The sequence below is a fragment of the Alnus glutinosa genome, chromosome 10, assembly GCF_958979055.1.
Source record: "Alnus glutinosa chromosome 10, dhAlnGlut1.1, whole genome shotgun sequence".
Taxonomy (NCBI): domain Eukaryota; kingdom Viridiplantae; phylum Streptophyta; class Magnoliopsida; order Fagales; family Betulaceae; genus Alnus; species Alnus glutinosa.
This window is the reverse complement of record NC_084895.1, coordinates 2,528,553-2,555,316: the sequence shown is the minus strand read 5'-3', so window position 1 is coordinate 2,555,316 and position 26,764 is coordinate 2,528,553. Positions and strand designations below refer to the sequence as shown.

Sequence of the window (26,764 nt, the reverse complement as noted above, 5' to 3'; positions counted from 1 at the left end):
ATTTTATAGTTCATACCTAAGGAAGACAGATCGTACCGCATATTAGTAATTAGGTGGATAATCTGTGCCTACCGAAGATGGGGTTATTCTTATTTCTTATTAAAAGTATTTTCTTGACAACATTGTTAGGTGATTGACAAACACACACGAATCATATCATTCATGTAAATGAAGTTCCCATGTTAGCTATGATTTACCATCATTATGAGGTTAGTAGTGAAGTAAATCCCCTCTATCTTCTCTATCTTATCTTACTTTTACTTTTATGCTTTTATTTAGATTCAATTGCAACAGAAAATTAAAATCAAACATCTTTTATAAATTAGATTAGAATTAATTTTGATAACTTAACAACCAAAACCTACAATCTTTGAGGTTCGACACCTTCACATAGACTTTTCCTACAAAGATTCGTACTATTGTGAGTGGTAATTTTATTATTGATATACATACACTAAAATCCACAATCCATTTTTGCTTAATCCTTGATCTGAGATCCCTGCAAGACTGCCAAACATCATAATGGTGTGCCACCAAAGGAGGATGGGGTGGCAGCACCACCGCTTAAGTTAGTAAAAGCATGAAGGTGAGAATGAGAATAGATAGAGATTAAGGCATCAGAGCATACCTGGTCAAAGCTTTTATATGCTAAGTACGATCTTGGTTGTTTGCTTTCATAAGGCAATTGTCATTAATTCTGCCGCCCATTAATGAGCTATCTTTCTATAATTTCTGTTAGGACAGAAATTTTTTACAAACCAGTTTGTAGGAAATTCTATCCTTTCAATTATACGTTGCTTTCCATATAAGATCCTTCAAGTATACTGTGGTTGGGCCAGCTGTCTACCGGGCCAATGACAGTCTGGGCTTCCATTCCACCATCTATTTTTTTTTTTTTTTTTTTTATTCTCTTTAGTTAGTTTTATTCAAAGTTTCGTATTACAATCTTTGTTTTCAATGAAACAATGTAGGTTGATTATCAAGTTTCCATTAGTTTATGTCAAATACACATTTTGCATCAGATTATTTGCTAAAAAATAATAAAATAAATGGTTTATCAATAATTTACAACAAACAAATCAGTTTCTATACATTGTCACGTGTTATTATTGCACAAACTGTAATTTGTTTTGTAGAATCATGGAAAAGCATGATGATGCGATAATTTTTTTAATGGGGGTAACACTAATGCTCTGTTCATGTAGATGGCTCTTAGAACATGTTTTACAGGGTATAATTTTGAATGCCATAAAAATGATTTGACTTCCTTAACTGGACACCAATTGGTTTAAAGATGACATGGTCAAAAGTCCGATCCAATAAATAATATCAAAACCAGGGTCATGGGTTTGAGTCGCGGGAGCATCACGTTGATATATAGAGAGATTGTTGAGGTGCAACAGTACTGCCTTTGCTCCCGTGAAAATCAATTAGAAAGCCCAATCCAACATTTTTCAATTTGATTTCATGAATATAATTAGGAAACATCATGTGTGACTCGGCAACACTTGTAGCCGAATCACATAATGCATGAAAGCTAGTATTTTTGCATTAAATCGGTTGTAGTTAATGCCTTTTATTGAAAAATCTCTTTCAAAACTAAATTAGGGTATATATATCGGTTTGGACAGAACCTCTAGGTCGCAAAAATTGAAACAACAAAAACAAAAAGGTTAAATAAATATTTGGTACTTGCGGTTTAAAAACTTTATTCACAGATAGTACCTGAATTTTAGAAAAAGACAAATTTGGTACCTCTATCTATTTTTCATTACACTTGAAAGTAATGATTATGCAAATTTAGCAGAAGAATCACATTCATTTGTTGCTCACCAAATATCGGCCTCCAAAAATTCTACAAAAATAATCATAAAAACTTGAAAAAAAAATAAAAAAATAAAAGGACACAATTACAGTACTTGAAACTCAAATCGCCCTTGTGAAAGAAGAAGAGAATAGCCTCTTTTATTCAGAATTTTCCAGTAAAATCTGCTTTACATACATACACGTGACCTCCTCATGAACACTATACAAGGTTGTGTAGCACCATGAAACTGTAAAAGGAGCCTCTCCAAAGGTCAATGGTCAACCATACCATCTTCTTTATCACACACACAGAAAGAGAGAGAACAGTTCAAATCTACCGCCTGGGTTCATTCAAGTTCTTTCCCTCAAAAAATTCACCCAACATTCGTTCAAGATCCTCCGCCGAGTACCGGATGTACTTCTGAGGGTTCTTTCCATTCTCAACCAGGGGCCTATAACACATGAAAAACCACATGTAAGGAAGAAGATGTGCCAATCTATTAAGGTTTGTTTACATCAGACACCAAACAAAATCAAATCCAACACATTTTTTGCATAGCTTTGGGATCAGTTACTTATGTCAACTGTAGCTCTTATAAAGAGCTCCTCTAGCATTTTAAATACGACAATTTTAATAATGTGAAGAATGACAACATTCACTTGATTTGCTATCAATTGCTGATGAATGAAATTTTCAGCATAGACCTCATTGTTGATTTTGAGATAAACACTTCACAATATCGTATGCTTGCAAGCACGCATGCATGTATGTGTGTGTGTTTGTGTACATATATATCATTAAGTTAGTTTAGAACTGAGAAAACACACCCAAAACGTTTTACAAAAGATCTGTAGGCAGGCAATAAGACTTCGGCAACCGTAAGCCTCAGAGATTCTCGCAACTCCGTGTCAGGAACCGTCCACTGAGATTGCTTTTGATGAAGTTCCTCAAATTGCATATTGAATGTCCTGAACCTGATAACATAACACACTTTTCCCACTAAGTCAAAACAATTAGGACAAAAATACTGTACTGAAAAAACTTCCGTAAAATGTTTCTCTCGACCTCTCTTTGATCATTGCTCTTGAAGCTCCACTACTACCTCCTCCCCCATCAGCACCCATTGAACTCCCACCCCCGGATGAGGCTAGGCCTTGGATAGAGAGGCACTGAAGAATCTGCGAAGGAAAAAGCACCCACAGTCAGCAATAAAAACCAGTTCCTTTCCAGGTCAATATCTTAAAGGGACATAAGTAATTTGAAGGCATTAAATATGAGGTTATAGGACTACACAAGATATCAAATTTCAGAATAAAGAACTCAAATAAATGTAACAAAAATACAAGAAAAAAAGGCAGTTATGAACAAATTTTTGGTGCATATGATGGATCTAAATCAAAGAGTGTACCAGGCACTCTTTCTGTATAGCATTACAAGCATATATGCACCTTAGGATATGCAATACTTTTTAACTTCTTCTTCGCCCTCTCTCTTAAGCATCATTCTTTCAATGATTTCCAGTTTGCAAGCAAGTTGCTGGGGTATGCCAAATTAAAAATTGTACCACAAATTCACTTCTGGCAACTCCTACTAGGTATCTCCTGGATCATCCAAAGAAAATTTCCCAGAATCTCTCCCAGCAAGCCATAAATATTACTGTACTTTATAAAATTGGGCAAGAGTTACAACCGTAAACCTATATTATGTGAACTTGGGTATGGGTTTCAGGTGCAGATACAAATCCAAATGTCAGCTTATCCATTTCCAAAAGAAGTCCACCACTTTGGATTTTCCAATAGCCATACACTTGCGTAATATTGAAATGGGGACAGCAAGGTGGCAGCTCCAGGCAACACTGATGCAGGGAGAGAGTTGGCTCTTATACCAACTGATGTAGGAAAACACGTAGGAAAAATTAGATCTTGTAAAAGAAAAGATAAACGATCTTGAATCCGTTAATTTGCGCACAAATACTAGGAGCAAAATCATTCTTCAGACCCGTTGATTCACTTAAAATACTAGGAATAAAGGAATCAACAATTGGTTGATTCAAAAGAATACCCAAAAATTGAAAGAACAAGAAAAACTGATACAAATTGCATCAACAGCACAGCAACAAATACAGTCTTGACAGTCCTTTTACTTCAAAGTACATGCTTTTAACTAGTCACACACTAATGTTAAGAAAAAAAAAATCAGTAAGTTGTGAATTCAAACACTATATTGCTGTGTCAGGCAATGTCAAAGTTTGAATTGTGTCCAATCAGCCATGTCAAAGTTTGATTGGTGTCAAATCATCTGAAATCACAGCATAGACGATGTGCAAACCATTTAAAAATGTATAGGAAGCAAAGTTTCGAAAAAAATGTGGAAAACTTTCTTCTCTTTCGAAGATTAGGTTCTCTCTGTATATGAGATCACAAGGGGAAATGTGTCCATAATTTCAGTTATAGGTTGGACGCATCCCATAAACACACGTGCTGTGTCCTGTTGACACGGGTATGACAGAAAAATTAAGAGTGAGCAACATAGCTTCACATCAAAATGTGAAAGGAGGTTAGTTGGATCTATGTTAAGGTTGAAATTGTGAAAAGCATTAGTTGTCAAATCTCTAGCCCATACTTAAATTTGTTGAAACCCAAAAATAGTTATAGAACTTCAAATTTTGACTTCAATCTTTTCCCTCATTCATCCATAGCTACTAGATAGTCAAGTTATACCTTAAAGTACATATATACATGCATAACATATAAGAAAGTAAAGTTTTGAAGCATGATTTAGATCTCAATGCTGGCATAAAATGAAGTTCTTTGCATCTTTTTGATTTGATAATGACACCTAACAGAACTTGTTAATTTTAGTTATTTTAGTTCAGTGACATTTGAAGAAATTTCATTTGTTTGAATGTGTCTTAAGTTGATGTATGAATTCAGGGTTGCCCTTCGTAATTGCTTTTACTTTTTTTCTTCAGTTTTGGCATTCTACAAATTAAACAGATCTTTGTCCAAAAGATTATTTAGAAGATATTATGACAGATGAGATCAACCCCACTGCTGTCTCTTTTTACTTTTTAGTCACCAATCTTGATTAATACAGGAATTCAACTGTCTTGGTTAAGAATTCAGGTGTTGAATATATGAGCTAAAACTGATAACAGAATTACAGTTAATTTGCCCTATGAGCGCAACTGTTAATTCAAACAGTTAACCATAGGAATATGATAAAAGAATCATTAAATATTTTTTTTTATAAGTAATCGAAATATCATTAAAAGAGTAAGGTACCCCCAAGTACACAGGAAGTATACATGAGAAAACACCTAATCATTACTACACGAGAAAATCATGATAACTAATCATTACTACACGAGAATAAAAACAGTTGTCCAAAAATACAGAGTACAGAAAAATAAAGACTTAATTCTCCAAAAACCTCTCACAGTACTCAAAACTAATGCCATTTCTTTCCCTCCATAGACACCACAACAGACATGAATTCACCATTTTCCACACAGCAGCACTCCGAGCGCTACCAGCAGTCCACCAACACACGTATAAGTCGACTACTCGTCTAGGCATAACCCAAAATAGCTCAAATCAACTAAAGAAAACATCCCATAAAGCTCCATCAACCTCACAATGGAGGAGAAGATGGTTCACAGACTCTCCATTCCTTTTACACATACAACATTTATCAACCACGATGACATGTCGTTTCTTCAAATTATCCATGATAAAGATCTTACCTAGAACCACCAACCAAGCAAAAAATGCGACCCTCAAAGAAACCTTAGTTCGCCAAACATTCTTCCAAGGGAAACGAGAGCCATTGGTGCGAACCAAGACACTGTAAAAGGATCTAATAGCTAACAAACCTCTTTTGGAGGAAACCCACCAAAGCTTGTCTTCACCTTCCCGTCTCACTCTAACTAAATACAACACACTAAAGAACAATGCAAAAAATCCACCTCTTAGTCATGAGCCGCTCTAGCAAAACTTACAAACCATTGATTAGAGCCACCCAAGATCTCCAAGTGAGCCGAACAAAAACATCCTTTGGACGAGCAATGCCATATAAATCTAGAAAGCCTTCCTTAAGGGTCATATCCCCACACCACAGTTCATGCCAAAAACTGACATTGGAGCCATCTCCCACCTCAAATTTGGTATGGCTGGAAAACTTCTCCCAACCCCTCCTAATATTCTTCCATAACCCTACTCTTTGCGTCCCAAGAGGCTCATTAGAACACCACCCACCCTGCGAATTACCAAACTTAAGAGTCCACTGCAACTCTCCACCAAGCTTCTCTCTCATGCACATAGCCCACCATTTACCTAAGAGAGCACAACTGAACATTAACAAGTTGCAGGCCCCCAAACCCTCCCTCAGCGATCGAAGAACAAACTTTGGACCAGCTTACTAGGTGATATTTGGACTCTTCGCCTAGCCCACTCCATAAGAAATTACATTGAAGCTTCTAAATGCGATTTGCAATACTCGCAGGGATAGGTAGATTGGAAAGTGTACTTAAAACAAGGCTAATCCTTCTACCCTTAGACAAATACATCATTTTCTAACTAGCCAACTGAAGCTCTATCTTTTCAATAACACCGTTCCAAATAGAGTTGGCTTTCTAGGAGGCCCCCAATGGAAGACCAAGATACTTCAAAGGCAGAGGGGAAACCCCACGGCCCATAATATCAGCCAACCCATCCACATCAACAACATCACCCACAGGAACCAAATTTGATAAGCCAAAATGTTCTTCAAGCCCGAGACAGCTTCAAAATATAAAAACAAGCACGGCAGATGATGTAGATGATCTGGGTCGGCCCCAATGAAAATCAAAGTATTATCTGCAAACAGAAGGTAAGAGAGATATCAAAACTTGTCCCACCAGAGAAGCCAGATATCCATCCTCCACTCACTGCAATAGAAATCATCCTATCTAAAGCCTCCATCACAATAACAAACAATAGAGGAGACAAAGGGTCCCCTTGTCTCAAGCCACGGGAGCTACTAAAAAAACCACTAGAAGTGTCATTAACCAAAACCGAGAACCGTACTGGGAAAACACAATGAGCTACCAATTAACATGATCATATGCTTTTTCTAAGTCCAGCTTGTAGAGTACATCCAGCTCCCCATTTATTATTCTACTATCCAGGCATTCATTAGCAATAAGAACATGATCTAGGATTTGCCTACCTCGGATTAAGGCATTTTGGGACTTTGAAGCAATCTTCTCCAACACCATCTTCAGCCTATTTGTTAAAATCTTAGCAATGATTTTGTGAATGCCACTCATAGGACTAATTAGGCAAAAGTATTTGGGATCAACAACCCCTAGAATCTTTGAGATGAGGGCGATGAATGTAGCATTAAAGCTCCTTTTGAACTTACCTCTAGCATGGAAGTCACAAAAGACCTTCATAATGTTTTCTTTTAACACATCTCAACAACCTTAGAAGAACGCCATAGAGTAACCGTCAGGGCTCAACGCCTTATCACCATTCATTGCCTTCACTACCTCCAACAACTCTCTTTCCTCAAAATCTCTCTCCAACAAAATAGCCTCAACTTCACCAATAGAATCAAAGTAAAGGCCATCCAACAAAGGTCGCCAGCTAAATTGCTTGATATACAACTTTTTATAAAACTGGACAATGTGCTCACTGATCTCCACCCAGTTGGTAGAAACTGTGCCATCAATCAACGAGGAGTCAATGGATTTCTTCCTGTTGGAGTTCGCCATTTCGTGGGGGGAAAAAAAAAAACAAAAACAAAACAAAAAAAAAACACACACACACACACACAAAAACACAAAAACAAACAAACTTTGTGCACTTGTCACCCTCCCTTAACCACAAAGCACTAGATTTCTGCCTCCAACTCACCTTCTCCATGAGAGTGGATCTCTCTAACTCACTTACTACTTGTGCCTTCTTCATTCTCACATTGCTTACAAAGGCATTTCTTTTGGATTTTGTATCATATTGTGAAAATAGACGTAAAGTTCAGGTTGTCCACATCCAGCAAATTAGGCAACAAAGATAAAAACCATGATACCATGCTCACAGATATAATGTATCCAAGACGTCATTGATAAGAATAGATAGATTAATAAGTAGCACAGGTGAGCTTGTGTATCTGTGACAGGCATGCTCATGTGTATTCAATAAAGAAGAAAAACAAAACTCGTATTGTTTAGAGTGCAGATAGTGAATCAAGAAATATGACACTGAAAGTGTAAAACCGTAAATGATCACAAACCCCAAGTAAAGCCACATGTTTTTACGTATTATATAAATATGTTTCAAAAAAAAAAAAAAATCCAAGTAACATCAGCCGAAGCTTCATATCAATAAATGATATAAACTAGTTGCGTGAGTAGAACACTACCTTTGACCAAGCGCTCCTTTTGTAACTATTTGCATTCTGCTGCACAATCCTCCTGTGTCTTTGCACCCAATCATCCCCTAACAAATCCTTAGCTTCTGACCTGAAAATAATAAACCACCAGTATTCACATGCAAGAAGCTTGTAAAGCTCTAAAAGAACTATGACAAGATATATATATACATGACGTACCTGCGAACAGATCTGACCATGTAATGAATATTATTCATGAGAAATAAGTGGGTCAAGGCAACATCTTTATACTGCTTAGATTTTCCATCCAGATTGGTTTGAAGAGCCTGCATTATTCTCGTCGTTACAGAAGCCAGCTGTGAACTTGTTCCGTCTTTGTTATCAAACTCTTGGAAAAGTTGCTTCAATGTTGATTGGTAGCTGTAAAAAGTTAGTGCAAAATCTTCAAGTCAATCATATGAACAACTGTAGTGTTAAACGTCTTAAATAGAACCGCAATGAGAGGTGGGACGTCCAAAAATTTTAGACTTTTGTTGAAGACAAAAGACATGACGAACCATTACTTAACAGTTGACGTACTACACATAAATAAGCACCTAAATTGAGGCTTTGACGATCAATACCCAGAATCCCTGCCCATGCATGATGTTTACACATAGAAAAGCACTATACTGGATCAAAGAGTGATATCAACTGAAACATTTTTCCTTTTTTTTCAACCAACACGTATATGATTTATGTATGAGGGCACTAGCAAACACCGATAGTCACAACTAGAGAACATATTAGCCACACATGCACCATATCCTAGAATGATTAGTCACAATCAAGACTCCTCGTACCTGCTTATATAAGCCAAATCAACCTAGTACACACAATGTGGACTGATCTTATTCAGCTTGGTAAGGGGAGGCCATTACTTTGTCCTTTATGAAGCCTAAGTTGTTATCATGGAATGTGAATTTGTTAAATGAAGGAGACACCTTAGACTCAAAAACTTGCTTAGTCAGTGGAAGGCAGATGTTATTTGTTTGCAGGAATCTAAACTGGAATTCGTTTCCAGCAGTGTTGTTTGCAGTTTGTGGGGTTGTCAACACGTGGACTGATCATATTCAGCTTCGAGAGGGGCCTCCAGTGCAATCTTGCTTATGCGGGATAGGAAGGTAGTGGAAAAACTTTACGATCGTAGGGGGAGTTTACCGTGGCTTACTCTTTTAGAAACGTTGAAGATGGTTTCTCATGGGCTTTTGTGAGGGTATACGGGCCCAATTCTGATTGTGATAGAAGGTATTCATGGGAGGAATTGGCTGGCCTGATTAGTTGGTGGAACGTGCCTTGGTGCATTGAGGGAGACTTCAATGTCACTCAGTTTCCTAGTGAAAGATCGGGTGTAACCCACCCCTCCTAATGTTTTTCCACGCCCCAACCCCATAGCTCCCAAAAGCTACATTGTAACACCACCTTCTCCACACCCTGTCATTTTTAGCTTCCACCACCAATCTCCACAAAGCCTCCCTCTCTGTGGTGTAACACCAAAACCATTTTCTCAAGAGAGCTCAGTTAAACAAGATCAGGCTTCTAATCCCCAAATCATGCAAGGAAAACAGAGTACAAATCTTTGAGCAACTAACTAGATGGAATTTAAACTCATTTACCAACTCCGCCCAACAAAATCTTGCTGAAGTTTCTCAATACAATTAGCAACTCCAACAGGGATGGGATAAAGGGACAAAAAAAAAATTGGAAAGAGTGCTTTTAATTAAAGTGATCCTATCACCCTTTGATAAATAAACTAGCTCCCAACCTGCCAATCATCTTGTTCTATTAGTATGTAAGTCTTGATTACTAAATGAGCTTTTCTAGTTTCTTAAAGTTTGTCATTTTTTAATAAGAGTCCTAGTGTATTTCTCTCTTTTTTCCTTCCTCCTTATTGTTATGGTTCACGACCCCTAGACAGATTTCAAGTTTCAACTTTTTTCCTCACCTCTTTGCAACCCCAAATCAAATCCTTTCTCCTACCAAATTTAACCCTAAACGCCGTGTACTTTTCTTACCCACTAGCCACCAGACAGCCCTTCAAACATACCTTAGAACCCTTTTTAAACCATAGTTTTGTGCTGCGGGGAATCCCAGCATATGCAATTTGAAGAATTTTGCACCTTTCATCAACCTACATTCTTTTCAACCCATTAAAACCTGTGAACCTCAACCTTTTTCTTCTAAAATGAGCCTCAAACCCTAAAGCCCTCAAGAAAGCAATTATAAGGCATCCAATTGTGTTCTATAACAGGCATGCAAATATTTTGTTTTTCAAGAGGTTAGAACACTCTTGTGATACCACAACTCCTTCCCAGTAAAAATGTTACTAGCAATCCAAGAGTTTTCCTCTCCACATATTTCTCAACGACTTCCAAAATTTCCCTTCAAGTCTCGTTTCTGAGATTTTCTAAAACTCTGCCTCGCGAGGCTTTGTGTTAAATAGTTGTGTATGTAAGAAACAAGTTCTCAACCTTTTTTAGCTTAAGGTGAAAACTTTCTCTCATTGCAGCATGACCCAACAAAGTGGGACATGCAATACATCCCAAATTACAGGCCATATTCATGTGCTTCATAGAGCCTTAAAAAATTTAATTAAAATAGTACATAATTGAATCTTTAAGTCAAATCATATCCACGCAAATTTCAAGTAACATAATGTACCACATATATCTTGAAGCAAAATCGCAGACTACTAAGAAACCAAAAGAGAGAAAAAAAAAAATTGTAGAAGAAAAGAGAAAAATAAAGAATGAAAGATTTCAATATAGATGTGGCCATACAGGGTAAATTAATATGGCTTTAATAGCTCAATCATCAACAACTAGATAAAAGTAGTATGTATGGAACTATACCTTATCCTGCCACAAAGAATGGGATAATAAGAATAAAAAGCGAGATTAGCTGAACTTACTCAAACAAAAACTTGACGTAATTAATGACATAGCTTGTCAAAGGATGAACAGTTCCATCCGATACAGCAGTTTTAGTTGCATCCTTTTCAACAGCTTCTTCAAAATCTCCAAAAGTATCCTGAGCTGTCTGAGCAAGCCGTTTTGTCAGACCAAACGCAGATTCTCTTATTTCACTGCAAGCTTTACCTTTGAATTTCATTTCAATCTGCAAGCAGATTCAGGTCTTTAGTTAACGAATGAATGCATTCATCAAATATTATCACAAACACAGAAACAAGGTAAAACATAAAGACCATATGTCTTCTAGATAAAAACAAAACAAAATACAAACTTCTAAGATGGGATTTAATATATCCCCAAAAATAAATAAAGCTGAGAATGTGGCTACCAACAAAATTTATCTTCTTCTCCTTCCCCTCAAAAACCGTCCAATTTATTTGCAAAATCCATTTGAATATGTTCATCATATAGAAGATCAACAAGTTGGAGAAGAATCGGGGGGAGGGGGGCTGTGTGAAGCTTTTTATTCTGTGACTTGAAATTTGCCTAATTGATCAAAAAAATTTAGCAACGACATGGAGGAGTTTCCAACAAAAATAGCACACTTTAGATTGGACATATGTATCAATAGCAACCTAGTGACGCATGGAAACTATTTATTCAACAAGGGGAATAGAAAGGAACCATAAAGATCCTTTACTTTTCAGACCACCATCCAAATTGAAATGAAAACTTTATGAAAGGTGGTTTGCAATCTCTACAAAGAGTTAATAAGCACAAAACTTATTATTGCATGACTTTGTGGATTGCAATCCCTATGAATACCTCTGAGTGAAGCTCCCGCATTATCTCATACATGTCCAAAAGTACAAATAACTTCTCTGGTGATCTCTTGCTTTTGGCAATAGCATCCCCAAAACTAAGTAGCACTGAAACACTACTTGCAGTAACGTCAGAAAAACACTGATCTGCAAGAGTTTCAAAGCCTTCAAATATTTGATCACAAACTACCCGCTCTCCAGCAAAAAGCAGTTTGACCTGTTGAAGCATAACGATAAATTCAGAACAAGAGATGTGCAAAATTTGTTCAAATCCAGACAAGTACTTACAGCAATACGCATGAAATGAATCCAATTCCCAATTTTGGCCTCTAAAACCTCCCATTGCATCTTTTGAACATCATCTTTGCTAAGTTTTTCAACTCCCAGTTTTCGGAGGCTTTCTTCCAAAACTGAAGAACGAGTGTCCCTAAACCAAATAAAAGAGTGGCATACTTGTGAACATTGCAATATTTAGTATTAAAAGAAGTTATACAAATTCACAAACATACACGTGTGTGCATATATGTTCTTTACATACATGTATAAATGTCTGCATAAACAGGCATGTATGTTTGAATGCATATCTGATAATCAAGTAGATCAATGAGGGTGAATAACAATGCATACATTTTCTTATTATCTACCCTATTGTTTCTCCCAATAATCCAAATGCATTAGAAAATAATTGCAAAATTAGGTCCAAAAGTTGGCTAGCTAGCTTTTGATGAATAATAATTTATTGAAGAACAAGAAAAATTCGTGTACACAAAAAGTATAAAAGAGAAGCGACCACCATATTGGCGTTAAAAATCTAAAAAGTTAACAAAATCGACAAGATTAAAGGAGGATAAATTAGGAACAGTAACAACCCACTCTAAAAGGAAGCTAAGGAAAAAAACTTTTAATTGCACCACATTAGACCCACAGTCCTCGAAAAGACGTCTACTTCTTTCTCTCCAAATGCTCCACATTAAGTATAGCAGGGATGACCTTCCAAAAGGCCTTTGTGGATTGTCTCCACCCTTGCATCTTCCAACATTGAAATAACTCGAGAATATTGTCTGGCATGGCCCATGAGACTCCAAATAAAATGAAAACCAAGCTCCTTATCTTGCTACTAAACTTGCAATAGATGAGAAGGTGGTTTACGGTCTCCTCGCTCTTCTTACAGAGACAACACCAGTTGACAAGGGTAAGACCCTGCCTCCTAAGGTTGTCAATTGTAAGAATTTTACCCAAAGTTGTCATCCAAACGAAGAAAGCAATACGAGGTGGAGCCTTCACCTTCCAAACGCTCTTCCAAGGAAAGGGGAAGACTCTCCAGATTGTAATGTATTATTGTAGCTCTTCACTTCAAACTTGTGATTACGTGCTAGGGACCATAACATTTTATGTCTCTCTCAGAGAGGTTTTCGAAGAGTATAATAGATCGAGGAATGCAACAAAAGAGTCAAGCTTCCAATCTTGGACCTCCCTGAGAAACATACGAGTGGGAAGACTCCAAGTAATCAAACACTAAAGCCTCTTTGTCCTGAGTTATAGAGAAGAGTTCTGAGAATAGGGACTTTAGAGTTGCTTCTCCACACCACACGTCCTTCTAAAAACAAAGGTGAGATCCATCATTTGCCCAAGTAAAACCTATATAGGTAGCAAAAGGACTACGAATAGTAAGGAGGCAAATGTCAGGAGTGCCAGGCACATAGTGGAGGTGGAAATCAATACATGTTGGTGCGGCTATTCATTCATTTCTTTTTTCATTCAATATCTATTTACGTTCGAGCCATCTTCGAATCTCGTTCATTCAACTTTCCTTTTCGAGCTGTCGAATCAAATATAAATATATCAAGATCATGTAGGCATTCATAGGTAAAACAATAGGAGACCAAGTTCAAGAAACACCACCAGCCATTTCTAATATTTCTCCAAAGGCCAACCACCCACCCCATATGATGCAATTAATTTATCAAAAGATCAATTATTTATTAAAAGATATCACTGATATAATTTTGATGCCAATGGAGGGCCAAGGAAACAACATAGGAATTGCAAACTAGACCATTTTCAATAATCATAATAAAAACATGACCTTTTAGTGCTAAACAAAATTAGATTTCTCAAAAAACCGACTCAACTAAGCGTGGTCTACACCTAATTAGAACGAAAAAAGTGAGCAAGAAAGACATCAAAGCTAAATGGCAAAGGGTACACATAAGCTATAGTCCAAAGGTACAACGTATGGTAAAAAGAGGATAAAATCTCCTCCAATGTTATTTCCAAATCTTCAAAGCTCATATTGTTCCTTTCCCTCCATAATCACCAAAAGAGGCAAACAAGCGCCATTTTCCACACCACAACGCTCTTTGGCCCCCCAGAGGACCACCAACAAGCAAGCAAGACGATAACTCGTCTGGGAATAACCCAAGACATCCCGAAACGACTGAAGAGAGAACTCCACAAAGAAGAAGCCACGTCATAGTGAAGAAGAAGATTATCCACAGACTCCCCAGTCTTCTTACACATGTAGCATCTGTCTATCACGATAACATGCCGCTTCATGAGATTGTCTAGAGTAAGATCTTGCCAAGAGCCACTGACCACCCAAAAAATGCAGCCCTTAAAGGAGCCTAAGTATGCCAAACACTTTTCTAGGGGAAGCGACTACCTCCAGAGCAAGCCCAATTATTGTGTAATGAATAACTGAAATTTTGACTTTTGTAGCGTCTGGACATTCAAGGAACAAGTGTGATTATTTTAATAGCGTTTTACTTACCATTTACTGACAGAGGAGTGTTAAAATCATAGTTATTAATTTAAACTTACATCTTAAGGATATGAAGTAGGGCTGACAATCCGGGTTGGCAGGTCAGATTCAGGTCGACACGCTTGACCCGCCAACCCATTAAGGGTCAACCCGAATCTAATCCGTTTAGTTAAACGGGTCAAACACTTCAACCCTAATAGGTTGACACGACCCATGAGTGACATGACACAACCCGCTTGACCCGTTTATTAAACGGGTCACAAATGGGTTGACCTATTTGAGCTAACCAAACTCGACCCGTTTAACCTGTTTCAACTTGTATTTATTATATATAAAATATATATAATTTCGTAAACGGGTTAAGCAGGCTAACATATGATTGACCCGTTTAGTAAATGGGTTGACCCGTTTATGCCAAACCTTAACCCTCTAATGCCATGTCGACTTTGCGATCGTATCAAAAATTGACAGCCCTAATATGAAGTACATGTCACATGGTAGTGAAATTTCACAAAAAGTGGCTTATTTAAGGAAAAACAACAGGCCACTTGTCATCATATGAAACCTACGCATCAAGAAAAACTTGAAATAATATATATCTTCTCGTTAAGAAAAAATGGTTGGATGACTACAAGCCAAGCAGGTTGACATATGATTGACCCGTTTAATGTCAAGCGGGTCGACCCGTTTATGACATGAACCCATTTATGCCAAACCCTAACCCTCTAATGCCATGTCAAGTTCACAAGCCGTGTCAAAAATTGACAGCCCTAATATGAAGTACTTCTCACATGGAAATGAAATTTCACATAGTGGCTTATTGAAGCAAAAACAACAGGCCACTTGTCATCATATGAAACCTAAGCATCAAGAAAAACTTGAAATAATATATATCTTCTCGTTAAGAAAAAATGGTTGGATGACTACACACAGAAAAACAACTTGCACATAGTACTGATACGGTCAGAATCCTAAGGCTACGTGGTAGTACCGTAGCCCCCAAACCAGCAGTGAATAAGGAGTAGTATCTCCATATTTTCTCTCCCTAAATGTTCTAGCTAATAAAGAATAGAATTCCACTAGTTTTGTTCTTTCCTAGTTAGTTTTCCTACATAATGTAATGACGGCTAGACCTAATGGTTATGTCTTATAATCTAACCGTCTTCTATTTAAGTATAAACCCTAATGAATAAAGATCATGCTGAATATTATCAAAAACCCTAGAACATCTTTTGGTGTCTTGGAGGTCACGGCTCCCTCAAAGTAACTCATATCCCTTTTCCTTTGTTCTTTTACAATTTGATTGCATCAAGTACCTGTGAACCACAGATGGAGCTCTTTACCTGTAAATTTTGAGCAACTGCTGTTGGTGGCCTGCTTGAACCATTTGCTGAGCTAAATCATGGAGCAGTGGCAGAATCCGTGGTGGTATAAGAGCAGGAGGAGTGTAAACAGCATTTTCTAAATTACTTTTGTGCTGCTCAGAATGGTGATTGGAAGGACTCTTGCCGCTAGAGTCACCTTGGTGCCCAGGAGATCCTGAAGATGGTCGCAATGAGTTTGGAAGGCAGTCGAAGAGACGATCGGGCTCCACAGGTTTGCTGAAATTCCACATCCCACACAAAAAATAATAGAATAAATAATATAATTGGAGCTTAAAGCAAGGCCAAATAATCTGTGTCAGTAATTCATGCTGAAACCAAGTATCTTATGCCAAGATCATTGAGCAGCATTACAAGATGCATAATGCATATAAAGAACACATGATCTCTCAAAAAGGCAAATCACCTTTCAATCAAGAAACTGATCAAGAAGATCTTGATTCTTTTAACATTTAATGGAAATTAACCAACTACAAACTCAAATATAACACCCCAACAGTGCAAAGCACAGGGGAAGCAGGAGAAGTCAGTACCAAGTAACAATCAGTAAATTAGCTACTACACAAGATGTACTCCAACTTAACTATTGATTACTGACCAAATAAATATTTGTATCCATAGTACAAACACAGGTGATAGACATCACTAAATAAAAAAAGTTTATGAACAAAACCCATTCGACATATCCTGATAATAGCCTCGAAATGATCACTAAAATGCCCTATAGATGAGTTGTTTAGCTGCAAGAAAAAGCTGGAGCAATCAATTGTGCGACAGGGCTCAACTTCCTTTCAAACTTTAAATTAAGAATCCAATGACAATAAATGCCATTGTAACAGGAAATGTTAAATTCCCTATTACTAATAAACAAATAGCTAGCTACTTATAGGAGCAAAAGAATTAACAGTACCTGGGCAGAAGAACCACATACACAATGCAAGAACATCAATGAGCACGAAAATACGAACCTATAAGATGATAATAGCTGCTTGAACTCATCTTCTAGCTTTGAAATAGCTTTAGCAAGCAGATTATTTGCATTGTTGAGCACCCCATCACTACTTTTAAAGCCCTTTTTGCTGCTAAAAAATTTAATGTTGCTTCTTAGCTGCTCAATTGCCTCTAGATAACTCTCCAAGTCCTCATGCGGCCCTCGAAGTATTTTTGTCTCGGCCTATTTACATAAAAAATAATAATATCAACTACTATAAACATTAAAAATTACATCAGAAGAAAACATATAACGACAAAACAGGTAAACCCAGCCTATACCACAAACGCTAAAAGGTAAGCATCTAATCAAACTGGCATCCACACATTTTTCCAATTAACATAACTAAGTTTTTGAAAAACAAATTTTTGTACCTCTTTTATAAATTTATCTTATCACCGGCCCTAGGTTGTCAAAGTAGGAATTCTAGAGATGAATAGAAGGGTCTACATGATCATGTGATAGGATCAACTTTATAATTGTGAAAGAATACTTAAGAGAGAAACAAAGACAGAAATGGCATATTTTTATATCTTTCAAAAACAATAAATAAATAGAAACAAGGGAAATAACCGAAGCTTTGTAACCTAGACGTCACATATGTACGACTAGGAGAAAAAGTTTAACATTCCACAATAGAGGAATCGTAATACCCAAAAAGATAATTTTTTTTTGATAGGTAATTAAAATTTTATTAAGAAAATAAGCGTAAGGCGCCCCTAAGTACACAGGTGGTATACAAAGGAAAACCAAAGCTAACCCGAAAACCCATCAGACAATCCAAGCAACAGGAAAAAAATACCTAAGGCCCCGAGAAACAAACCACAAAAACCTCCCTAGGCATACAACCCTACATCACATGGGTCCTGCATTTCCTACACCTAGAAGAAATTTTAGAATCGCCATAATTAACAGAGCTTTGTAAATTCAAAAGCTCCTTCTTGCCTTTAGTTTTCTGATGCTTAATCATTTCTTCTGTAATAGCCCAGAACCTCTCGTTATGCTCCTCAGACACCTTCCACGTATACTCCTGGGTCAACCTCTCCACAAACCCAGCAACCTTCTTCCTAACGTCTAACTCCCACTCCAAAGTCAACTTCTCATCCATTTCAGCCGAAGAGAGTGAATCTTACGTCTCCAGAGCTGGAAGAAGAGCACCCGATTCCCCATCTACGTCCAACGGATCCACACCCTGAAGCCACCCCAGATTCTGACCCCAAAGAAATCTCCGACGAAGACTCCTGCAAAATTTGTGTCGGACCCGAGCCCACATCACCGTCTGGATCCTAGTGCCGACAACTAGACCCACCCCCGGAAGGAGACAAACCCAACAACACCCCAGAGTCTTCCGGTGAAATTATCTCCGGCAGAGGAGGAGACGACGAGGTCTCCGATTGAAAAAGACACCCAAGAGATCCCAACGATGCCATACCCACACTCTCAGAGGTTTCCAACGGAACGTCCACCAAGACACCAGTAGAAAGGCGATCCAAGGGAGACCCAGAAGAAATCTTCGGCGACATCTCCGACAGTATGCTCAACGGACGGGAAAGAATAGGTTTCGGGAAGAGTCGGGCTAAACGGAAACCCGAACAATGACCTAGACCAGTCCCAAAAAAATGGGCCAAAAGTTTTCTTACAGCCCGGCCCAGAGCCAAGTTAGACCCAATAACCAGCTTGCTCCATGTGCGACGTTTTGAAATTTTAAAATTCAAATTTGGATGTGCTAGACACTTCTTACCCAACGGATAGAAAGGCCGGTCAATACCCATCAGTACAAGCTGAGGTGCTTCCAGAGAGAAACAATCCACCGCCGTTCTGAGCTCTTCCTCTGCTTGCCTTACCGATGGAAGAAGGTCCAGATCACGCGGCTCAGCCGAAACATGAAACAACTTGGATCGGCTACGCCCCACGATAGAGCCCGAGCCTGACCTCAAGACCTCCACAAAGGAGGGTCCCTTCCAGTAAGGAGCCAAACCTAGCTTTGGTTCTTCTTTCTTCCCCTCGATTTTTACCAACCCAGTCAGAGACCCAGAACCGCTATCAATTATGGCAGAAAGAAAAGTAGCTGCCTTTCTCATCTCAACTGAAAATTTGATCCAACCCCACCCACCACGGCCTATAGGGATCAAAATGAACCCTTTCCGGCCACCCAGCCCGAAAACTGCTACCTCTAGGAAACGGCCAGCTTGGTTACTGCCTCTCCGAGTGATCACGATTTTCGACCCTTCCCTGAAAGATTTGATGAACTCTTGATCTTCCGGGTAACCCAATAGGTTCTCCATCGTCAATGCGAGCCACTCCGAGCACTGAGAGTTGATGACGATCTCACCAGAAAAAGTTCTTTTCTCCCCCACCCTCAGCCTCAATGCCCCATCCAGAATCGAGAAGACGAAAGTCTTCAACTCCACGATGAACCTTTTCTCCATCTCAGAACACCCCCAACCCACAGCACGGCCGACCCAGTGTACTCTACATAATCGCCGGCGAAGAGGAACCCACACAGAGAAACCACCAGAAGAAACCCCTACGCGCAAACCAAGAGAAACCCAAGAACCAGAAGAAACGAGACTCGCACCCTGATTGCACGACGAGAAGAATGGAAGCAGAAAGCTCAGTACTCCTAGCTTAACGCACTCTCACGCGCCGACGTTAAGGCTGGAAGAAGAGACAGAAAGAGAGAACTTTTGCTTGTCCTTCAAAGATTGATATAATTAAATTAACTAAGTAATTAGAATTAATGAAGAAAAACAACACTAAAAAATTTTTAGTGAAAAGTTCATTTTTCAAGCCTTCGGTTCGAACTAGGAGGTTAACAGTTCAAACGGGCCATTGAAATGCACAATAAAAAGCTTTCTAGAGAGCTCCATTCCAAGTTGGTTCGAACAGGATACAATTTAGCATAGTAAAGAGTTTTCCCAAGAGGTTCGTTCCAAGTTCGTCCTAAGTTAGTTCAAACAGGGGTGTTCAAGAATGCTCCGATCCAAATTTGTTCTAAGTCAGTTCGAACGGAAGTACAGCAAAGTGTCTAGTTTAAACAGGGATATAGCTCGTTCAAACAGGGCAGTGTCATGGTGCTCAGTTAGAACAAGAAACTAACACGTTTAAACTAGGAGTACTTTAGAGTGTTTCTGAATGATTTCTCACGAAGAAATAAGGGGTCATTCGAACGGGGAATTTATCCATTCAAACAAGGAATGCCAAAGACAACTATAAAAGGGCTGAAAGACGATTTCCAACTCATTTATCACAATTTCTCTCATCTCTCTCTCATTTGTTCCTCTCCTTGCTCTCTTAGGGTTTGAGGGCTTACTTGAGGGTTTCATTCTAGGAGGTTTCCAACGTCAATTCTAACACTGGAAACGTGATTCTCGGTGTTGGAACATCAAGTTCACCAATTGATTTGAGGTGAAATTCGTAAAACCCTAGTTTTTCTTCAAGTTAAGCTAAATATAAAAGTGTGGGGCGGGCTTCATCTTTGGAATTTCTTTAGGGCTATAGTGTATTATTGGGTTCTAAGCTTTACCCAAGCTATGGGTAGGAGTTTTGTGGTGCGAAACTTCAATCTCACCGTTTGATCAAGGTATGAGCATAAACCCTATTTCTCGAAGTTGTGTATAATTGGGGGGTTTTGGTTGTAAACCCTATAGTTGTCTATTGTATGGGTTAATTGAGTGTATGGTAGAAATTAACCCTAAATGTCTTTATGTCTTCAAGGGAATGTAGTGTTTAAGGGAAATTGAGCACTATTTCTAGAGTTAAGACTAAGATATGAATTGAGTTTAATGTTATCTTGAATGTGATAATTACAGTTGTACATTGCAAGGCTTGAGTTGGGGATCCTTCACAAGCACTGTCAAGGTTATGTAAGTATATTACTTACTAAAGATGATACTATGTTCTTAACGTTTTAATGGTTTAACGTTTTAATGTTTAGCAAGTATTTTACTTACTAAGCAAAAGAACGGATTTCAAACGGTTTTCAAAGCATGATATGGATTTCTAATCGAGCCGATGATGTGTTATGATGATATATGTTTTATGACTACTTACAATAACTTCAAGTGTTAACATATGCTTTATGAACTGTATTGAATGGAAATGATGTTGAATAGCGCATGAACATGGAAGTAAAAGAAAGTTAGTTTTATTGTATATATCATGAGCACCAACAAAGAAATGAGTATAAGAGATTAATGTATAAGGGCCAGCCCCTAACATCACACTAAAGAAAAAGTCCCTGAGGGCCAGCCCTCGATGCTGTTAACCTAAAGATGATAGGTGAGACAAGTCTCCTAGCATGATGATTAAGCAAGATCTCAGTGCTGAAGGGACAAGTCCCTAGAGGACAGTATGAGTGATAACCGAAGGACAAGTCCTTGAAAAGCCGTCAAGAACAAGTTCCCATATGACATGAGAATGAATGAAAATGAGAATGTATGAGATAAACTAAAAGCATGCATGGCATAGTTTTGTATTGACTTTTATATAATGTGATTTACAAGGGATTTCATGCTAGATGTTTCTGTATGCATATGTTCCTGGTTGGGACATAGAATATACGTATATAGTTACAGTTGGATGCATATGATGTTTTATATAGTTTCTTGCTTAGATATGCCTGTATAGTTGTGTTTTGCTTGAGGCAGTGGAATAAATGTATATGTGCATAGCTGAGTTATATGATGTACAGTAATGATACTACTTAGATAGGTTTGTATGTGTATGTTACAAGAGGAGGATTGGAATGTGCACATATACTTACAGCTAAAATAGTATGTTTTAATGGTTTTCATATCTACAGTGTTTACTTTATCAGCTACGAAGCACTTTAAAAGTATTGTAAAACCAAATGTAGCTGTTATTGTAAACTCGTGGTAGAAACTGAAAATCAGCTCATTGTTTTAAGTCAGTAATTTCTATACTTACTGAGACTGTGGACTCACGTATCCACTTATGTTATAGTGGTAACCCCACAATCACATAGATCTTATTGTTGCAAGTGATGAGAGTGTCGATGAGGATCTAGTCGCCTCATCTTTGGGCTTCTACGATTGAGACCTTAGATGTCGAGTATTTTGGTTAGACTAACATTTTAGTCTATCTTTTGATTGTACATCATTTTTGTTGTATATAACACTTATGATGTATTTTGGGCATTGTGCCGTTTGTGGCACTTTTGTATAGCCAATATGTTTAAGTTATGTAAAAGATACAATGTAAAAGTTTAAAAATGTAGATGTTTATTGTCAGATCTTTGTGTTGTGAAATATTTTGTGTTTAGATGTTTTCATTGCGAGTTATAGAACTCTGATGTGTTATGCTCATGTTATAAGATGCTATGTAAAGTAAGGTTATTGTGACGATTTGGCCCTTGTTATAATGGGACAAGGTCCGAGTCGCCACAGGAATCATCACATAATAATGGGAAGGCTTCGTCAGCATGATAATGGGAAGACAAAATGGATTTGGAATGAGTTTGTGAAAAGCAGATATGGCCCCAAAACATTGGAGAGATAAAAAGAGAGAGTGAGCCCCAACCCTAGAATAACACTTTCTTGGGTTCTTTTGCATAAAGTTTGCTCACAAAGCTTATCATTTGTTCAAAGTGCATATCCATAGACCTGTTGAGTTTAGTATCATTTACTTAACATCGAATTATTATTAATCTATTTAGCATGGATACACCCCAAGAGAGACATTTTAATATGTACCAATCGAGAGAGAGAGAGAGAGAGAGAGAGATGCTTGCATAATTAAGTCATTATATGTCACACCTGTAGAATGTCAACAACATAACAAAAACTCATGAATCAAAAAAGTATATAATGTATCATGCCATACCATGTCTGGCTTTAACAAAATTTGAACTCATATCCATATCCATGCTTCATCTATTAAAACGTTTTGGTTTGTGTGTGCGTGTGAAAAGATGCAAAGGCCAGTAAAAAAGGAACAAGGTAAAATTAAGGTTGTCACTTAGCAAAACCATCAATTCCTTAAACAAATTCCCATTGACAAAACCCAGTAATTCCCTCAAAGTATAGAAGCAACATAACATGGTACTTCTCATACTTGCATACTAAGCTATAATTTTCTGAATGGCTCATCCATATCTGGAAACAAACAAACAAACAAAAAAACTCCGTCAAACATGCAGTAAAATGTTGAACACATTTTTTTTTTTTTTCAAAATTTGTTAATTTCCATGAGGCCTTTCTCAAATCAGAAATGTACCATCGCCTTTCTCAAATCAGAAATTTAATGGTAATTTCTTTACGCATCCTTCAGTTAAGGGAAAATAAATATTATCCTTTCCACTCATGTTTGGTATACAATTGGAAGAAACAGAATCAACATAAGTAAGATATTGGTTCTTTTCAGCTGAAGAAAAAAGAAGCTCAAACTCAAAACAAGCAAATGGAGTAAAATTCCTGAAAAATTGTATGCTTTTGTCACAATACATTTCAAAAACGGCAATCACATAAATTTCAAAAAAAGAAAAACTAGGTCCATAAAATATAAACTTTAATCAGTAAGATCTACGGCTACATTGTGGAAATGTTAAGAATCATCCCTAACCGGGTTTTTGGGCAACTACAATGATCATGAATTCCATGAATCAAGTATGCCCCATTTCCAATCACTAGAGTGGACTTAACAGAAAGCTTACTAGTGAAGAAAATATAGAATTCGATGAATTAGGTCTTTAATTGGTGAGCACGGCCTAACTAAAATTGAACTTCAACTTGCCAAAGTATCAAATTACATTTAGAGAAGAAAAAAAAAATTCTGGGTTATGGAAGATTAAGCAAAAAGCATGTAAAACATAGATTACACGAGAAACCAACCTGACGAAAAAGATCGAATTGGGCCAGTAAAACCTCAGCAGCCTTCGAAGTCTTATCGATATTCTCGTGGGCTTTCCTAATTGAATGTGTTCTAATCTGCGATCACAAAAAAATTTCCCACGATCAAGCAGTCAGAACACAAATCCACTAAAAAAATAAAAATAAATAAGAAGGCTCTAAAGCCAAAACCCAGATCGCTGTCCGCTAACCAAGAAAATCTAAGAAGAGAACACAAAACAAAATCATGGGTCATGGACATTCTTTGACTCATGTTTCGAAGTAAATGGGAAGTCAAAATGGTCGGATCCGAGCTCAATTATAGGCAGTTTTATTTCTTCATACACTTTCTGGGTCTTCTCAATGTCTTTCCCGGGAACCAAACAGAAAGATAGTAAGACGACGCACCTGAGTGGGACGCATGGCGGCCTCGAGGACCGAGAGGCGGTGGTCAAAGGAACCCAGGATGGAGACCACGTTGTCAGTGATGGTCTGGCTCTTTTGCAGCGACTCTCTCATCTTTGCCGCTCTCTCGCTCAGTGAATCCGTGCCCACCACTGCCACCCCCATCTTCTTCTTCTTCTTCTTCTTCCTCTTCTTCTCAAAGAGAGTTGAGAGAGAGAGAGAGAGGATTAATATTTGCAAGTCAAAAAATTGACATTTCTTCGTTTGACAGCGTGTATTGTTTTCCTGCTTCGTCTTTGAGGCTTGAGATTTGTGTTTGGTTCTTGTTTACTGTTTAGCTTTGTTGTCCTGTGGCCCACTCTGCGCTGTGTAAACGTAGAAACCACTGCATAATCGCACTGCCTGAAGATTTACGGAACAGTTGGCGGCCAGGTTTGATCAAATTTTCTGGTTCTTTTTGCAAAAAGGTAGTGCATATAGCCTCCCCAAGAATTGCACTACCTTTAAGAACTATAAAGGTCGTCAACCTTTTGGCGTTAAAGGTGTGTTTTTTTTTTTAGAGGGCTTTTTTTTCTTCTTGTTTTCTCTTTGTTTTAGTGCAAATATATATGAAAATAAGAGTGTTAAAAGCGGCTACGGTTAGTGACGGGTATGATTAATGGTTATACGATATCCGCAACTGTTTAAGGTGAAGCAATCGCTCCGCTGGTTAGCGGTTATTAAACTTATAACCGACAGTTTGAAAATCGTTTTTTTACCTGAATTTTGGGTCAATTTTGAACTGGTTTTAATTTTTTCTATAAAAATAATAGTAATAATAAGTTTTAGACATTTTGAGCCGATTTTTCCAGATACAAATCAAAAACATTAGTACAAACCTAACAAATCTAAATACAAATTAATCCAAAATTACAACCTTCAGAGCACAAAGAAAAATTCCATTGATTAAAATAGGATCAAATACAAGCACAGAAGAAACTAAAAACCAACACACTTTTAATATCTAAAATGCTGTGGTTACTGTTCTGATCCAAGTTTTACACTAAAATGAACTAAGACATGGCCAAGCTCATGGCTTATCTAGATTGAGAAGATTGTGATTTCTCTTTCACAATACAAGGCTTTTTTCAATTCATTTTCCTCTTATTCTATCATCAAACCAAATAGAGATAAAGTGAAACGATTCAAAATTTCAAAAGAGAGTGAGAAACCCCAAATGGGTTCATAGACTTCGTACTTATTGGCTGCTAATTCGTTGAAGCATAGACGAGAGACTGCTAAAGCTGAGAGTTTGAGATGAGAGAGAAAGAGAGAGACAAGAGACTGAGAGACTAATGCACTAAACAGAGACGAGATGCACAGCTAGTTGCTACAAGGGCCACAGCTACACTGCTAAGTGTTGAAGGTGTGACGCAACGGCTAGCCAATGGCAACTTGAGAGTTGAGAGGCTAAGCAGATCGAGACTTTAGAGATTGTGAACATGAGAAGTGAGAAGGCTCTCATGATCTTCAGGAGCTAGGATTTTTCAGGAAACATTCTCCTACAAAAAGAAATATGCTTTACTTCTCAAATTTTTATCCTCAAAAGTGATTTCCAAATGATGTGTCATTATCCCATGAGATGATGACACATTTTTCAAAATGATAAATTACATGAGATTGTGACACATTATTTGAGAACTAAATTTTGGAAAATAAATAAATAAAATTGGGATATATATATATATATGTTTTCATGCATAGGGTGAAAATTGTAAAACAACCAATAAACCAATAAGAATAAAACATTAATAATCGTAAAAAAATGGTTAAGCAACAAATGTTACCTCAACGAAGGTGAATTATTAACAAAACTCCTCTTCTCACTCGTGAACTTCCTCCTCGTCAAAAAGTGTGATAGAATAGGTGTATGGAGATCAATAAATGATACTGAGATGCGCAGGGTAAGCGGTATTTGTAGGCAAGAAATGCAAAAGATAGAGATCACTGACTTGATTATTTGGCGAATGTTCCTCAAGTAAGTGACAATCGTTCGTGTAAAATTTAGAGTTAGACGATCGTTCGGCGTACGACAGAGATCGTTCGTGGTACGATTTGATACCACGCTGAAGGCGTGAGATGTACCTTCCGACACACTATACAATACATCAACGATCGTTCGTGAAAGGATAAAGATTGACTGGCCACATCAGCTAGGATTCTTCATAATCGTTCGTGAAAAGGGTAACAAACGTTCGCCAAAGATATAACGAACATTTCAGGAAAATAGAGAACGTTCATGGAGGAAAATGAATTAAAAGCATTCTATTTATTTTGTGAAAATGTTTTGATAGTTGTGTGATTGGATTATAAACTAAAAATTGATTTTAATATACGAGGCATCACATGCATCTCCTTTTAACACAATTTTTTTCAAACCAAAATCT

At 37.6% G+C, this 26,764-nt stretch overlaps 1 protein-coding gene across 1 annotated transcript; it reads right to left on the bottom strand.

Moving 5' to 3' along the window:
* Positions 1–1,799: 1,799 nt before the first annotated feature.
* On the bottom strand, positions 1,800–24,840 carry LOC133879611 (exocyst complex component EXO70A1-like). Its single transcript, XM_062318236.1, has 12 exons — positions 24,342–24,840; positions 23,937–24,032; positions 17,063–17,268; positions 16,056–16,313; positions 12,240–12,378; positions 11,956–12,168; positions 11,130–11,335; positions 8,399–8,599; positions 8,210–8,309; positions 2,873–2,985; positions 2,635–2,781; positions 1,800–2,258 (listed from the first exon to the last, which is right to left on the bottom strand). The coding sequence occupies exons 1-12, from the start codon at positions 24,501–24,503 to the stop codon at positions 2,141–2,143; spliced, it is 1,959 nt and encodes a 652-aa protein (XP_062174220.1). The 5' UTR covers positions 24,504–24,840; the 3' UTR covers positions 1,800–2,140.
* Between the last annotated feature and the right edge of the window lie 1,924 nt (positions 24,841–26,764).

Bases quoted from the DNA above. Each gene is read 5' to 3' on its own strand.
- LOC133879611 (XM_062318236.1), bottom strand. From the start codon at position 24,503: ATGGGGGTGGCAGTGGTGGGCACGGATTCACTGAGCGAGAGAGCGGCA. The intron at 12,379-16,055 runs GTAAAGAGCTCC...TATTTGGTTTAG, and splicing joins CAGTTGCTCAAAATTTACAG to GGACACTCGTTCTTCAGTTT. The intron at 12,169-12,239 runs GTAAGTACTTGT...ATGCTTCAACAG, and splicing joins TTCATTTCATGCGTATTGCT to GTCAAACTGCTTTTTGCTGG.